Source organism: Diceros bicornis, chromosome 12 (genome assembly GCF_020826845.1).
Source record: "Diceros bicornis minor isolate mBicDic1 chromosome 12, mDicBic1.mat.cur, whole genome shotgun sequence".
NCBI classification, from domain to species: domain Eukaryota; kingdom Metazoa; phylum Chordata; class Mammalia; order Perissodactyla; family Rhinocerotidae; genus Diceros; species Diceros bicornis.
This window is the reverse complement of record NC_080751.1, coordinates 17,361,999-17,378,221: the sequence shown is the minus strand read 5'-3', so window position 1 is coordinate 17,378,221 and position 16,223 is coordinate 17,361,999. Positions and strand designations below refer to the sequence as shown.

The window sequence follows — 16,223 nt, the reverse complement described above, 5'->3', positions numbered from 1 at the left end:
TAATAAATCTACTTATTTTGACCAAATTTTTTAGGGTTTTTTTGTTTGAATTTTTTTATTTCTAAATTTCTAATAAGTTTGAAATAGTAACTTATATACTACTGTCAAGATTTAACAGAAGTTAACATTTTGAGCTGTTTGCCTCAGCTCTTTTTAAACTTTTAAGGTTTTTAACAAATGAAATGTTTTATTTTACTAGATTTTAAAATTGCTATATGAAGTCTGACCCACATCCCAACCTGGTCCATTCTTCTTCCCTTTATTAACTAGCAGAAGAAATGTGGGAGAGTATATCTATCTACCCAAAACTTAAAAACCAAGGATATACAAACATCTTAAATTTGCCCTGATAATTGATTGTAGACTTTTCTTCCATTAGTTAATTTAAAACTTTTTAGAAATTATTCATATTTTCAACCGGTGTCTTAATATTGGTTTAGTGACCTTTCCAGGAATAGTTCTTATGTGTATTGTATATATTTTCTCTGAGATCTTTTCAGAGGTCTGCGAGGTCTTCCCTTTTCCAACTACATGTCCATGTAAAACAATTTTCTTTATATTTTTCAACCAAAATAATGTATCCAACAGATTGGATGCAGAAGCAGATATGAGAATTTTCAGGTGTCTTCTTTTAAGCCCAACGTTGAAGTGTTTGGAAAAATATATAATGATGCTACTCATTTAACTAATTCTTTTTGTTTGAGGAATTAAAGTTGTTTTTCCTAAAAATATGTTATTTATGTTAACATAGGAGTTTATTATTATTAAATTAATTAAATATTTTTAAAATTGTATTTTAATTTCTTATATGGTAAATATTTATAAATTTAACACAAACAAAAGCTCTTTGGAGTCCTCAACTTTTAAGAGTATTAAAGGGATACTGAACCAAAAGTTTGAGGACCACTGGTATAAGAGAAGCTCACTGAATAAAGGAACTTCATGTAAAAACCTTTTGAGTGAAGAATTAAAGACTAAGCACTTTTTTGTGTGTAGTTGCTCCCTATTTGGCCTAACAGTGGCTCTGTGTGCTAAGTATTTGGGCAGTTGAGGGATTTTTTTTTTATATAATGTGATGAGATGGTTCTTACTGTAAGTTCTTTTTGATTGAAGTTGTATTTATGTCCTTTTTACTAGATAGAAAAAAAGCATTAGAAGATGTGGTTCAGCGATCTGGGCATGGATCAGAATTCAGTAAACAGAAGCATCTTGAAGCAGTTGATACGGGACACTCACCAGCACAAAAGCCTAAAACTGGCAGTGGATCAAAGCCATCAGTTAAAACTACAAGCTCTGCAAAGAGTGATTCAAATTTAGGAGGACATTCTACTCGTTACAAATCAAAGAATCTTGAAGATGATGACACCTTACCAGAATGTAAACAGTTGTCTGATAAAGCTGTTTCTCTCCAGCGTAAGGTCAGTAGTTCTTTAATTTGTTAGTGCAAATGTGTGCATCCATTTGTTATGATGACAAAGAGAAAAAGTTCTCTGAATTTTTTATTTTCATATTCTAAAAGTTTGAAATCATAACTTGTTAAATTATGTTGCTATATGGAATATTTTATTGGTTTTTCTTAGGAATATAATAAAAGTTCAATAATTCAAAATCTTGTAGTTTACAAATCCTAAAGATTTGGTATTTGATGTCTGAAAAGTGAGAACATTTTGATGGTTTGGTGTTTTTGTCTAGCCACACAAGCAGATTGTTGTGATGAGTTTTGCTATCTGATTGGGGAAGTGAATGTAATCACCAGCATTAATGAGCTTTTGTAATCTTTGTTAGTAAGCTATAAAAGTGATGAGTCTCTACTGAGAATTGATCATTTTTAATCTGTTTTATAGTTTTTGCAGTACAGTTCAGAAGTCAAGTACTTTGTTGTTCAGTGCAGAATAGTCTGTTTTCTGGGCTGATTTATCGGTGTATTTTGACTGTAACCCTCTAGTTACAATACTGAGGTATTATTTTATTGTATTTGTTAAATTACTGTTATAGTAAATAATGTATGAAGCATCCTGAGAATATCAGAGTAACTCCTAATAGGCCCAGATTATTAAATGTTTAGTGTATTAACTAACATTTACTAATATACTGTGTAACTAATATACTAATAAAAACTATAATGTATACTATATACTAAGATAACTGTAGTATATTAACAAGTCTTGAAGTATGTAGGTACACATTGTTCTTAACATTGTCTAAATAAATACTTTCAATAAATACTTTCAACAACTACAATTCCCTGCTCCAAAGAGCTTATATTTAGAAGAATAAACTTAAAATAACCTATAATTACAGAATTTTGAAGACCATTGGGAAGAAAGAAATGCTGAGTACAGGGAAAATTGTGGAGAGGCTGAATTAGTCTAACATTCTTTTCATTTTGTTTCAAGACTTCCAGATGGTGGCAGTGGAACTTTTTAAAAGTTTTTTTTAAGTCAAATTTTAACATCAGTGGTAAATTTGATATTACAGTGTATTCAAATTGTATATATTACATATGAATCTTTTAAGGTATTACACCTATCTAGATATCATTTTCGATTAGAAGAACACAGAGTGAATAGAGCTCTAATTTCTGCTTCACTAGTGACGGACCACGCAGATTCATATAGAAAAATACTCTTTAATAGTTTTGGACCATTCCATAGGTCTTGTTTGTTACAAAAAATTAAACAGAAAAGCATTTGTAGTTGGTTACCTATAAACTCTGACCACTGATGGGTTTGAGTGGTAAAATATAATATTTCTTACCACCCTTCTTTAGTATTTAAAAAAATTTTTTTAATTTGTGCTAAAATACTTAGAAGATTTTTAAAGGACTAAGATTAGTAGTAGAAGAAATCATATTGGAAATTATTACTATACTTCATGTCTTAATTGGTTTATTTTTAATTTTCTTTCATCCCAAAAATAGCTTCGGAAAGACCAGGCGTCACATTATGATTCAGTTCTTCTTGTATCTGAATTACCAGAGGATGGCTGTACTGAAGAAGATATTAGAAAAATATTTCAGCCATTTGGAAAAGTTAATGATGTCCTGATTGTTCCGTATAGAAAGGAGGTGAGCCATTCACTCTGTTCAAAAAATGCATACAAAGTCATTACTTATAAAGACTGTTGTTGGATGTTTTAGCTGCTTTTACTACATGTATAATTGTTAATTGGGAGTTATGTAAATGTTTAGATGTAAGTAGACTAGTTCCCAAAATGTTATTTTATATCCTTTAGAACAGAGGTTGACACACTTTTTCAGTAAAGGGCCAGATAGTAAATATTTTAGGCTGTGCCTACCATAGGATTGTAACTAGTCAATTCTGTCGTTGTACTAAAGCAGTCATAGATACATAAATAAATAAAGCATCGGTGTGTTCAGAAAAACTATTTACAAAAACAAGTGGCAGGCTGTGGTTTGCCATGCATTGCTTTAGCACACCTGTAAGGTTATACTGAAAAAATGATTTTGTTTGTACAATATTTTTTACATGTAGGTTGTATTCCTGTAACTCACATAATAAAGTTCATCAAAACTACGTACAACCCTAGACTAAGCAGAGCATAAAGGTGTGAGATAAGACAAGGAAACATAGTTAGTAGTGTTTTCTTTGTTGCAAGAAGCCTTAAAAATGTTGCTGCTAGACCAGATCCTGCCTTCTGTCTGATTTTTCAGTGAGCCCTGCCTTCCCATTTCTTATTGTTCCATGAGCCTGCCGTGGACCCCTGTTTCCCTCTTTTTATCTTGGTAATGGTATAGAAATTCTATAAGGTTAAATGTCCATTTCAGATTACATGTTAGCAAAACAAGAAGAAAGGTAAAAACAACCAGGACTTGAGGTAATTTCATAGTTTTATGTTCCACAAAGAAGTATTAAGTCATGCAGAGAATTTTTACGATAGATTTTTGACCAAAAATGGAATATATTTCATTTTAGGCTTACTTGGAAATGAAATTTAAAGAGGCAATTACTGCGGTTATGAAGTTCATTGAAACGACACCTCTTCTGATAAAAGGGAAAAGTGTGAAAGTATGTGTTCCAGGAAAAAAAAAATCACAGGTAAACTGGATTTAGATTTTACGTGTTTCGTCATTGTTGTGGATTAGTTTAACTTTTTGTTCAATTATGGTGCTTACAGAAAAAAATGCATAAAACATAAATGTTCGCTCAACAGATTATATGTGTATAAATTTGAATACACTGAAATTAACAGCTTCTTTATATAAATGGAATATAGCACTATAAACAGTATTAAATGGCAAGCAACAGACTAGGAGAAAATACTTGACAGAATTAGCAAACATCTGTGAAACTTCTACCTGGGTCACAAACTATAAATTGACAACATCCTGGAAGCCCTTTGCATGTTTTTTCTTAATCCTTATACCCTCCCTTCTGCCCAAAAGTAACCCCTAACTTGATTTCTAATATCATAGTTGAGTTTTACTATTTGGAACTTTATTATAAACAGAATCACAGAACTTCTTTTGGGCCTTGTGCTTTCTTAGAAGTATCAATGTTTATGAGTTTAGTCTTTCTAGATCATTTTCTATGCTTTAGTTTATATATCCATAGATAATGTCTATAGAAGTACTTAAAGATATCTAATAGGTTTGCTTTGTGTATGTGTGTCCTTTTCATTGTTAGTACATATAGATTTTCCTCATTCTTTTTAACTGCTTTGTGGTATTACTTTGTGTGAATATACCACAGTTATTTTACCAGTTCCTTATGGATGGATATTTAGGTTATTTCTAATTTTTCATTACTATAAACAGGACTTTAGTTAACTTTCTTATGTGTGGCTTTCACAGGCCTTTCTTAGGCATTTATGATAGTGTGTTTTAAGGAGATATCTACAGTGAAATTGCTGGGTTATAGGATATATAGTAATAATAGGTAGGTAATACCAAATTGCCCATTAAGTAGCTATAATAATTTACAGTCTGATAATTTATGAGAGTAGTGGTGTTTCCGTATTATCAACAACATCTTAATATTTGCAGTTTTAAAATCCAGTATGTCAACAACGGTATCTAGTTTTAATTTGCATTTTTATGATTATTATTGAACTTCAGCATCTTTTAATATAATAATTAGCTATTTCTCTTACTGTTTTAGTGAGTTGTGGTTATCTTTTTCCCATTTTTCTGTTGGGTTATCTGTCTTTCTAAAAAATTTCGTCTGAAGGTGTTCATTACTACATACTAATTTTGTATTATATGTGAGAAGTATTTTGTTGCTTGTATGTATGTATATATATAAAGTTTTGATTTCAGTGTAGTCAAGTTCATTGATTTTTTTTTCCTCTTAATGACTTGCACTTCTTTTCTTTTGTCTCGTTTTAGAAGACAGTCTCTGTACTAGTGCCAAAAAAGATATGCTTCCATTATTTTTTTAATGTATAATTTGTGGTATAATGTGTGATTGGGATCAATATTATTTCCAAAATAGGCAATTAGTCCAACACCATTTGTGCCTAATTTGTCCTTCCTTGTTGATTTGAAAAGCTGTTTTTATGTGTATAAATTACCATATATACCTAGATCTATTTCAGACTATTCTGTTACATCAGTCTGTTTATTTTTGTACCAATACTGTGTGGTTTCAATTATAACAGTTATAACTTTATAATATTTGCCTGTCTTTCTAGTAGAATCCTTTTTCTTTGTTCCTTATTTAAATTTATTTTGGTTGATCTTGAACATTTATTTCTGCATATTAGTTTTAGAATCAGTTTAGGTTCTCTGAAAAATCTTATTGGAAGTTTAATTGATAGTGTATTGAATTTGTATTGATGTTTTTATAATACTAAGTCTGTCAAAACATGGTTTATCTCTTCATTTTTTTAGATTTCATTTAGTATCCTTCATCAAGTTCTATATTTTTTTCCTTAACATTGTTTTGTAACTTTTCTATAACATACATTTTGGAGGAGTTGTTTATTTCTTATTTATATTTATTTGTATATATCATAAATAGTATTTAAATTGCTATTAGAGAAAGGATCTTTATTTTTTATTTCTCTTATGTGTTCTGATTAGTTACTGCTAGAGTAACCCATTATCCTAGTTTACACCTGCTTCATGCCATCCATTTAATTCCCATTGTCCTGATTTGAATAATGTTATCATATGGTGATCCTAGTTATTAACCAATTTTCTCATTTAGGATTTCTCTCATTTTCAACTAACAGAAAACTTCACCAGTGGTTTATTACACAAATAAGAGGTTTATTTATCTCATAATAGGAAATCTGCAGGTAGGTGGTCCATAGCTGGTGCTGGAGCTCCATGATATCTTCAGTAACCCAGCCTTTTTGTTTTTCTGCTCCACCATCTTTAGCATGTACTTTTCATCCTCAGTTATAAGATAGTTGCTGTACCTTCTGGCATCATTTCTATCTTCCAAGCAGAAATGAAGGAATAAAAATCAAGAGTAAAATGGATTTTGATTTTCTTTTTTGCTGGGAAGAATGAGTTCCCCAGTGACTTTTCCCTGCGTTTGATTTACCAGAACTATGACACATAGCCATCTCTAGTTGCAGAGGAGGTTAAGGGGAAGCAAGAATTGAGTGCATAATTTAAGAACTTAAACTTTATCCTGTAGACAGTTAAATATTATTCAAGGTTTTGAACAGGGCTATGACATAATGAAATAGATGGATTAGAAAAATTCATCTGGAAGCAATCTACAGAATGAATTAGTTGGGCAAATGACTCTGAAGGGGAGAAGAGAAAAGATGGCTGAAGTCCAGTTAGAAGACTCATCTAGTCAACCAATTGTTACTACAATTATTATTATTACAGTTACAATTATTATTGTAATAATAGTAATGGTTTTGGGTAAATTAGTAACCTTGAGAGTAGAAAGGAGAAATTGTTTATACCAGTAACTCTCAAGTAAGACCTGGCTGATCATTAAATTTGGACAACTGGGGAGAAAGTCAGTCTTCTTTAATTCTGAAAAGTTTAATCTGGGAAAATAGGTGAATAAGGATACGTTCTTCTTGGAATCAATAAAGAAATGTTATAGAAAAGGTAAAAATTTCCACATCCTTGTATTTAAACTTGAAGGATTAAAGTATGTGCCTGTACAACTCTGACAAACTCAATTACCTTGTCTTTAGTTATAAGCCAGCATAGACCTCAATCCTCAACAATCGTTTTTAACCTTTTTTCAGCTGCTCTCCACCACCACTACCAATAATCTGATGAAAGCAAGCGGATTTTTTCCCCAGAGAAATGGACACATGTCCATATTCACAGAATTTTCCTTCAAGGAGCAGGATCTCTTGATCTTTAGAAAAAAGTATGAGCAGATTTCCTGACAAACAAAACCCTTGCAACTGTGAAGTAGTGCTGTAGCTCAACCCTCTGCAAAAATAAAACAAAAAAGCAAGACTTTAAAAATTCTGATTTAGTGTTTTCAGCAAGATTCGTAGGGACATTATATCTAAAACCTAGAGCAAGCAGTCCGCCAGGATCCAAGAAGACTGCATGGAAATGAAAAACAGTGCTGGGAAGCAGTGAACAGTGGTTTGTACATTATGGAAAATCTAATAAATAATAAAAAGATACAACTGAAGAGATACAACCAGAATTCAGATGAGAATTTAATTTCATTTTAGTTTAGAAACTATTTCTTAAACATCTGTTATTTGCTCGGCATTGTGCTATCTGTAGAAGATGCAGTGGTGAACAAGACAGATGTGCTTCCACCCTTCTTGGAGCTTATAGTCTTATTAGTGAGGGTTAAAGTACCTAAAATGGTGAAAAGGAAAGGCATAGTGGATACATCTAGGAGACCCAATTCGCATATAACTGGAATTCCAGAAAGAGAACACCACTGAATGCTGGTGAAGAGTTTAAATTTTGTAGTTATGGAGGGGCAACCTATAGTGATCCAGTATCTAAGTGTAAAAAGAAAAAATCTAGCATTAGAAAGCAGAGCAATACATTCTCAAGGTGGAATGGCAAAAAGATTGATTCATTGTAATTCAGTACATCCATTTCAAGTCAAATCCTAAAATGTGCCCTAGGACAGTATTCTCAGATGTGCCTGTGCTTAGAAAGTATTTCATCTGTATATCTTTCCTAAAATATTACTGTCAAAACGAAGAACTTAAGAAACAGAGAAGTTATGATCTAAAATGATTGGTAATGAGCACTGAAATCACTTAAACATAGAGTAAAATCTTAAATAATCATATTTTTATAAAATAAAGTAAATTGCAAAAGATGTGACTCAAAATTACAAAACAGTAATAATTTTGGTCTAAAATGTGTCATCCAAAATTGGCGTGTAGCCCAAAGGGTAAGGGCTAAATTTTTAAACTTACACAGAGGACATCAGTAGTTTCAACTTTCTTTTAAAATTGAGGATAACCGCCAGCAGAACAAAAGTTAGGAGGATGAATATCTCCTAAATCATTTGGGTGAGGGAAGTGTTTGGGATAAAATCCCACATAGCACAAAAGGAAATGGCAAGGATGCCTAAAAAGAACTGAAAACATAAAATAACATGACAAGAATTATTATGAAGTTCAGATCAATTTAACATATATTTATTGCATGTACACTAATTGCCAAGCATGATTTTAGGCACTGGAGATATGGTAGTGAATAAAAACAAAGTCCCTGCTCTCACTGAGTTTAACTTCAAGGGATAGGGAGAGAAAGACCACAAGGAAATTAAAACTATATACATATTGTGTCTGTTAGCGGCAAGTGCTGTGGAGAAAAATAACAGAAAAGGGAAATAGAAGTGCTCTTGTTGGGGAATGAGGAGGTATGTAACTTTTAATAAGGTTATGGAAGGTCTCATTGAAAAGATGAAATTGGAGCAAACACCTGAACAAGGTGAGGGAGCGAGTCATTCCCTGGGTTGAGAACATTTCAGACAGAGGGAATGGCAACTGCAAAAGGCTTTTAAGATCCGTGCCTTTGTAGCTTGTTTGAGGAGTATAAAGGATGCTTGGGGTTGGAAGTAGAGAAGGATAGGCAGAGGTATGTGGTGGTTTGAGGGTAGAGAATGAAGGGAATGTGTGGTATAAACTCTTATAGACCATTCTGATTATTGGCTTTTTCTCTTAGTGTGATGAAAGGTGTTGAGTTTAGGAATGGCAAGATCAATCTGGTTCTGTGTTGTGAATAGACTGGAGGTGGGTGAACAGGCAAAGACAGAAGCAGAGACACCTTCATGAGGCTGTTGTAGTAATCAAAGCAAAAGATGGTGGTAGATTGGATCAGGGTAATAGCAGTTAGACATCTGAAATATCATAACACTATTTGAAGTAATATTTTTGAAAGTTAGTGCTAAGAAAATGTAGGTGAGTGGTAAAAGGTGTACAATTATGCTGTTTGATCACAAATTGAAAAAATATTTTTATTCTATCTATAAATAGCAAAAGGCAATAAGCATTTATACTTCAGGGTAGGAAGATTTTAGATGTTTTTTGTTGTATTTCTTATGCTTTTGTGATTTTTCTAAATTGCATTTTATATTTAGGGAAGAAACTAAATTTTTTTTTTCCTTCATAGAACAAAGAGGTGAAGAAAAAGACATCAGATTTAAAGAAAATATCTGCATCTACTTTAAAGTAAGTAGTTCCCTGATTTCATATGTGAGAATGAATGTGTGTATGAATTAAAAATTTTTAATTTTTATAACTGCATTTTTAATATATTTTATCACCCTGACTCCAGTTTAAATGGGACATTGGTCAAATTGAATGATTTTAAACTTCTTTAGGTTTAAGCTTTGCATCTTTAGAAGTTTTAGAACGTAGAATTTCAGTCTTTGCTAAATTTTTTTTCTTTTGCGTAGAAAAGATACAGATACTTCCAAAGCGGTTGAAACTGTGACTACAGCTTCTGCTAGTAAGTTGTTAGTTTTAATACTTCTTCTCAAAATGAGTATATTTTGTCAATTTACTAGAAACTTCTTTTAAGATGATGCTGGAAAAACATTATTTTCTTGTGCTTCAGTAGAAGAGACCCACATTGGCCCCTGTATTAAGCCAGTGGTTAATATTTAGTACTGTGTAATTATGGAATCTCTTCTGGAATAAATATAAGGACTCAATGAGATAATGTATGTAAAATGCCTATCAGAGTTTCATAGTTATTAGCTGTTTAGGTTAATTTTGCAATATCTCCCTCCATTCCCTCTCCATAAACCCACAAGACAAAACATAAAGAAAGGTATGTTACGATTACTTGCCTGGTCCCCTTTGATTTTGAAAGTCTGCTGAGAGGGCCGGCCCCGTGGCTTAGCGGTTGAGTGCACGTGCTCCGCTGCTGGCGGCCCGGGTTCGGATCCTGGGCGCGCACTGACACACCGCTTCTCGGGCCATGCTGGGGCCGCGTCCCACATGCAGCAGCTGGAAGGATGTGCACCTGTGACATACAGCTATCTACTGGGGTTTTGGGGGGAAAAAATAAATAAATAAAATCTTTAAAAAAAAAAAGTCTGCTGAGAGGCAAAAAATAAACAAAAAAGACTAAACAGAAATAGATGTTATTATAGTCATGTGCTAAAAGTTGTTTCTTTTTTTCTTTTTGCTGAGGAAGATTCTCCCTCAGCTAACATCTGTCACCAATCTTCTTCTTTTTGCTTGAGGAAGATTCTCCCTGAGCTAACATCTGTACCAGTCTTCCTCTATTTTTTATATGTGGGTCCCTGCCACAGCATGGCTGATGAGTGGTGTAGGTCCTCGCCTGGACACTGAAACCAGGCCGCCCAAGCAGCGCGTGCCGAACTTAACCACTAGGCCAGCCCCTAAAAGTTGTTTCTTTACACTCAGGAAAACACTTCAGGTCTTTATTATGAATCTAGCTAAATGAATTTTGCATACAATTTTAATCAACTGGATTATCTTTTTTCTCTGTTCATTTAGAATTGAAAGGTGGAGAGAAAGAAGTTGTTGCCAAAACATACACTCTTGAGTCTAGTAAGAATAAACACCTTGATGGTGAAAGACAAGACAGAAAAGCTTAATTAAAGTAGACATAAAATATATTCAGAAAGTTAAATTGTGTTTTGTATGTTCTGTTTTGGAAAGGCAGGTGTATAGTGTGTTCTGGATTTCTATTCAGAGTAGATTAAGAGTTTTTGGTACTAAAACTGTAATATTCATGTGACTGGAAAATTGGATTGTATAGAATATCTCGTTTTCCCATAATGTTTAGTTGGAGAGTGTACTGAAGTTTTTGGAAGTTAGTGGAGGTGACTATGGGTGGCTTCTGGAAGGCAGTAAATTTTCACTAAAGTTTTAAATGTGAACATATAAACAGATAATATATGGTTAGGGAGATGATATAACAAAAGTAACAGAATTGAAGAATCACTTTATAGAAGGTCTTGAAGAGTCAAACTGGGAAGTTTTTGAATTTGAACCCGCTAATAGCATTTATCAAAATGTGATGTGTAGAAGACTAATTCCTGGAAGATGTTTGGATCAGATAAAGTTTGAGATATGTATTATACCTTTTTTGTTTGTTTGTTTTCCTTAAATTTCACAGAACACATTCACTTTATGAAGGCCTGCAGGAAAGAAACCTATTTAGCTTTGTTTAACCCACTGTTTCTGAAGCTTGGCTGAAGTGCACCCCATTTTTTCTTTGTGAGACCTAGTAATACTTGGTACAGACTCTGGGAAATTGCCATGGAGAATAAAGAACCTTTAGTTGTTTAGGATTCTCATATAGATTGGATAAATGGAGAGACTGAAAAATCCAATTGAGAAAACATAGTTGCAGTTACTTTAAGGTAATTAGGACCTGATATAAAAAGGTTAATTAAAATGATGTGGGATGGTAAAATCTGAATTTTTGTTATATAGAATTTTTTAGTGGATAAAATATAAAAATTCAAAGAAAATAATTTTATAATTTTTTTATTGATTTTTTTTTTCCCCCCAAAGCCCCAGTAGATAGTTGTATGTCATAGTTGCACGTCCTTCTAGTTGCTGTATGTGGGACGCGGCCTCAGCATGGCCGGAGAAGCAGTGCGTTGGTGCGCGCCCGGGATCCGAACCCAGGCCGCCAGCAGCGGAGCACGCTCACTTAACCGCTAAGCCATGGGGCCGGCCCAAGAAAATAATTTTAAAACTTCAAGGTTTCAGGCTGGATTTTACTCGAAGAGTGTGGTGATATTGATTATAATAGCAAAACTTAGATGCAGTGATTTCTTTGAATTTGGGGAAAACCATGAACTTAGATTTCAACATTGCTGAATTTCAGCTATCAAAGAATGTCTATTGGCGATATCGTTTAGTCAGCCAATCACGTGGCATTGCCAGTGGGGTAATTAGGAAATTTTTTGTTAAGTTTAATGTCTAAGTTTTGGGAATAGTCCTAACATAACAAAAGTAATGAGGGAGAAGTGCTTCCAGCTAAGTGCTTCCTCCATTCCAGTATAAATGTAGAAAGAAAAAAGAAAGAGGAACCTGTAAATAAGACTGAGAAAGTATCAGATGAGAAAGATAAGGGTGCACGGTATCTTTTTGAGTTCAGCAGTGTCAGATTAAAGAGTGATAGGGGGGCCGGCCCCATGGCTTGGCGGTTGGGTGTGCGTGCTCCGCTGCTGGCAGCCCAGGTTCAGATCCAGGGCGCGCACCGACGCACCGCTTATCTGGCCCTGCTGAGGCCACGTCCCACGTACAGCAACTAGAAGGATGGGCAACTGTGACATAGAACTATCTGCTGGGGCTTTGGGGGTTGGGGGGGAAAGGAGGAGGATTGGCAATGGATGTTGTCTCAGAGCCGGTCTTCCTCGGCAAAAGGAGGATGATTGGCATGGATGTTAGCTCAGGGCTGATCTTCCTCACAAAAAAAAAAAAAAGAGTGATAGGAAGTTAATTAGGATAGTTTTAAAGAGAACTTTGGTTATAAGCACAAATCAAAAAGGGAGAAGTACCGGGAGGAAGGAAAAGCTTAATTTTATCAGAAAGGAAGACTTTAGAACTCTTACCCAGTGCTTATTAAAAAGAAATAAAAATACTTACTGAGCACCTACTATATGCCCGTAATTGGAGGTGTTTTTATTTTTTTATTCTTTTTTTTGTGATGAAGACCAGCCCTGAGCTAACATCCGATGCCAATCCTCCTGTTTTTTGCTGAGGAAGACTGGCCCTTGGCTAACATCTGTGCCCATCTTCCCCTACTTTATATCGGACGCCACCACAGCATGGCTTAACAAGCGGTACGTCAGTGTGCGCCCAGGATCCGAACCGATGAACTGATGAACCCAGGGCCGCTGCAGCGGAGTGCGCACACTTAACTGCTTGTGCCACCGGGCAGGCCCTGGAGGTGTTTTTAAAGTGTTAGGATACACCAGTGAACCAGATAGCCAAGAGCTCTCTTGCTAAGTAGCTTACATTTTAACTTGAGGTGACAAATAATAACATGAAATAATATGTGTTTTAGAGAGTGAGACAGGAAAAAAAGAGAGTGCTATGACAGGATAAAGGTGATGTAGGGTTAGTTTGATTTAGAGTTAGAATTTAGCGTGCAGAATAAGGTAATGATTTGTTAAGTAGAAGGGTCTGCTAAGGGGCATAACCTGTGCAGAAGACAGAAAAGGGAAAGAAACCTGCCATGGGTTACGCTATTTATACTAGGCAGTTTATGTTATCTCGCTTAATCTTTCAAACCACACTGCGAGCATAGTTAATACTGTTCTCATTTTATAGTTGAGGAAACAGATTCGGAGAGGTTAAATGAATCTGACTTACTCAAGGTCATGTGGAAGAGTTAGGATTCAAACCCAAAACTGTATGATTCCAAGGCTTTTCACCTATACTAAACCACGTCTCTGAGAATGAGACTTGTTCTTAATCTCCTTTGATTGCTCTTCTTTTATCTTCCCTTAATGTTTTCCTTAAAAGTCTGTTCCTCTTCTGTTGTCATACTCTTCTTCCTGGGTGATTTCTTTCCTCCTGGGTGATTTCTTTCCTTCTCACATCTTTAAGGACTAGTGACATCTCCCATACGTACATAAACCTCCTACCCCTCAAATTTACTCCTCTCTTTTTTTTATATCATCTGACAATCACCACTAGGCATCCAATGTAGAAATCCATTAGTAATCCTTTACCCTGTCTTGTCTTCTCTTCTGTCCCACCCAGTTCACATTTAAATAACATCTTTCTCTTTTCATCCAATCAGTGGCTGATTCAAATTAGTTCTCTCTTGAATCTACCTCAAACTATGTCTTTCTCCTTTGCTCCATCATACCTGTAACTTTTAATTCAGACTCACATTTGAATTTTTGAAGATAGCCTCCTGACTGGTGTTTTTTTCTTCCCCTCTCTGCTCCATTATTCACACCGTTGCCTTGAGGTCTTTTTAAAGCAGATCTGATCATTCCATTCTTAGGGACCCGCAGGAGAAAGCCCAAATTTCTTCACCATTGCATAAAAGACCCTTTACTCTTTGGTTCCAGGTTACGTTTTCAGTCTCTTGTCACTTAACTGTATGTTATGTTCCAGCCACTCAGAACAGTTTATTTTCCAGCTATACTATACTATTTCATTTCTCAGTTCTTTATTTATGCTGTCCATTTGTGTGGAATTGTTGTCTGAATTCCAGTTAATTTTACTTAGTGAGCAGTTATTAAGGACCTGCTTAGTAGATGCCAGCCCTTGTGCAAGGTACTGAAGATACAAAATCAATTAAGATGCCTTTTTGGGGGCGTAGGTAGGGCAAATCCTCATTTATCCTTTAAGGCCCATCTCAGGTGGAACTTGTTTGTGATACCTTCCCTGACTCTCCTAGGCAGTTAGAAGCTCCCAACACCCTTCTAGTAATACTGTGTACATGATAAGTCTATCTCTTTCACTTGGCTGGGTGAGGGAATATTCCTAGTTTTATTTTTCCATCCCTTAATATCTCAAGTAGTGTAAGAGTTAATGAATAAACATTTGCAGGAGGAAGAGTACAGGGATACTCACACCAAGTTTGTATTAATGGTATAACTGAACCCATGGAAAAATACATGGTGAACCAAAATTTTCTGGTTCATCATCCTTGACTTAATGATTTTTTCCTGTAAGATTTTATTGGATTCTTTTTTTTTTAAGTAAATGTATCTTTTTCTTTTTACCTTTCCAATTCCCAGATGAAAATGACTCTTGAAGTTAGTTATTTCCCCAATAAAAGCACTCTGCCCAAATAGTTCCCACATGTGAGTTCTTTCAAACTTTAAGGAAGTGATAACTCTGGTTCTATTTCAGCTGTTCCATAACATTCAGAGGAAAGGAAAACTTTCTTTAAAAGGGGGGGTGGTGAGAGGACAAACAAGAAGAAAAAAAACAGGCTAGTACATCAAATGCTGACAAAGATATCAGAATGGCTAAAAGAAGAACATAGTAACACCAAATGCTGTTAAGGATGTGGAGAAACTTGTACATTGCTGGTGGGAATGTAAAATGGTATAGCCGTTCTGGAAAAGAGTATTGCAGTTTTTTAACAAAATGAAACGTGCTTATAATAGGACGCAGCAATTACACTCTTTGGCATTTATCCCAAATGAATTACGTTCACACAAAACCTATTTGCACAAAAACCTATACATGAATATTCATAGCCTCTTTATTCATAATAGCCAAAAACTGGGAATAACCCAAATGTCCTTCAATGGGTGAATGGTTAAACAAACTGTGATATGTCTATAGCATAGAATACTACTCAGCAATAAAAAGGAATGAATTATTGATGCATGCAGCAACTTGGATGGCTCACAGAGGAATTAGGCTGAGTGAAAAAAAAAAAATCAATCTCAAAAAATTATATATTGTAAGCTTCCCTTTATATAACATACTTGAAATGATAAAATTATATAGAGAACAGATTAGTGGTTGTCAGAGGTTGAGAGGGAGGGAATGAGGTGGCTGTTATAAATGGGTAATAGGAAAGATCCTTGTGATGGAACTGTTCTGCATCTTGACTGGTGGTCGCAGTAATCTACACTTATGTGATAAAATTTCAAAGAACTAAATACACAGTAATGAGTGCATGTAACCTGGGTAAATTTAACTGTTGGTAGGTTGTATCAGTGTCAATTTCCTGTTTGTGATATAGTACATAGTTATAAAAAATATTATCATTAGGGGAAACTGGGGGAAGTATATATGGGATCTCTATTATTTCTTACCACTCCATGTGGATTTACAATTATCTCAAAATTAAAAGTTAAAGAAATGGGGGCCAGCCTGGTGGC

The 16,223-nt window shown here is 34.6% G+C and overlaps 1 protein-coding gene across 8 annotated transcripts in view; it reads left to right on the top strand.

Annotated features, from left to right (window-relative positions):
- Window positions 1-16,223, top strand: part of ZNF638 (zinc finger protein 638) — an 81,757-nt gene that overhangs the window by 30,428 nt on the left and 35,106 nt on the right. For all 8 annotated transcript variants that reach the window (XM_058550985.1, XM_058550980.1, XM_058550984.1 and 5 more), the window contains exons 6-10: window positions 1,138-1,418; window positions 2,921-3,067; window positions 3,936-4,058; window positions 9,542-9,600; window positions 9,828-9,880. In XM_058550985.1, the coding sequence (XP_058406968.1) occupies window positions 1,138-1,418; window positions 2,921-3,067; window positions 3,936-4,058; window positions 9,542-9,600; window positions 9,828-9,880 (663 nt within the window). The remainder of the gene's footprint in view (window positions 1-1,137; window positions 1,419-2,920; window positions 3,068-3,935; window positions 4,059-9,541; window positions 9,601-9,827; window positions 9,881-16,223) is intronic.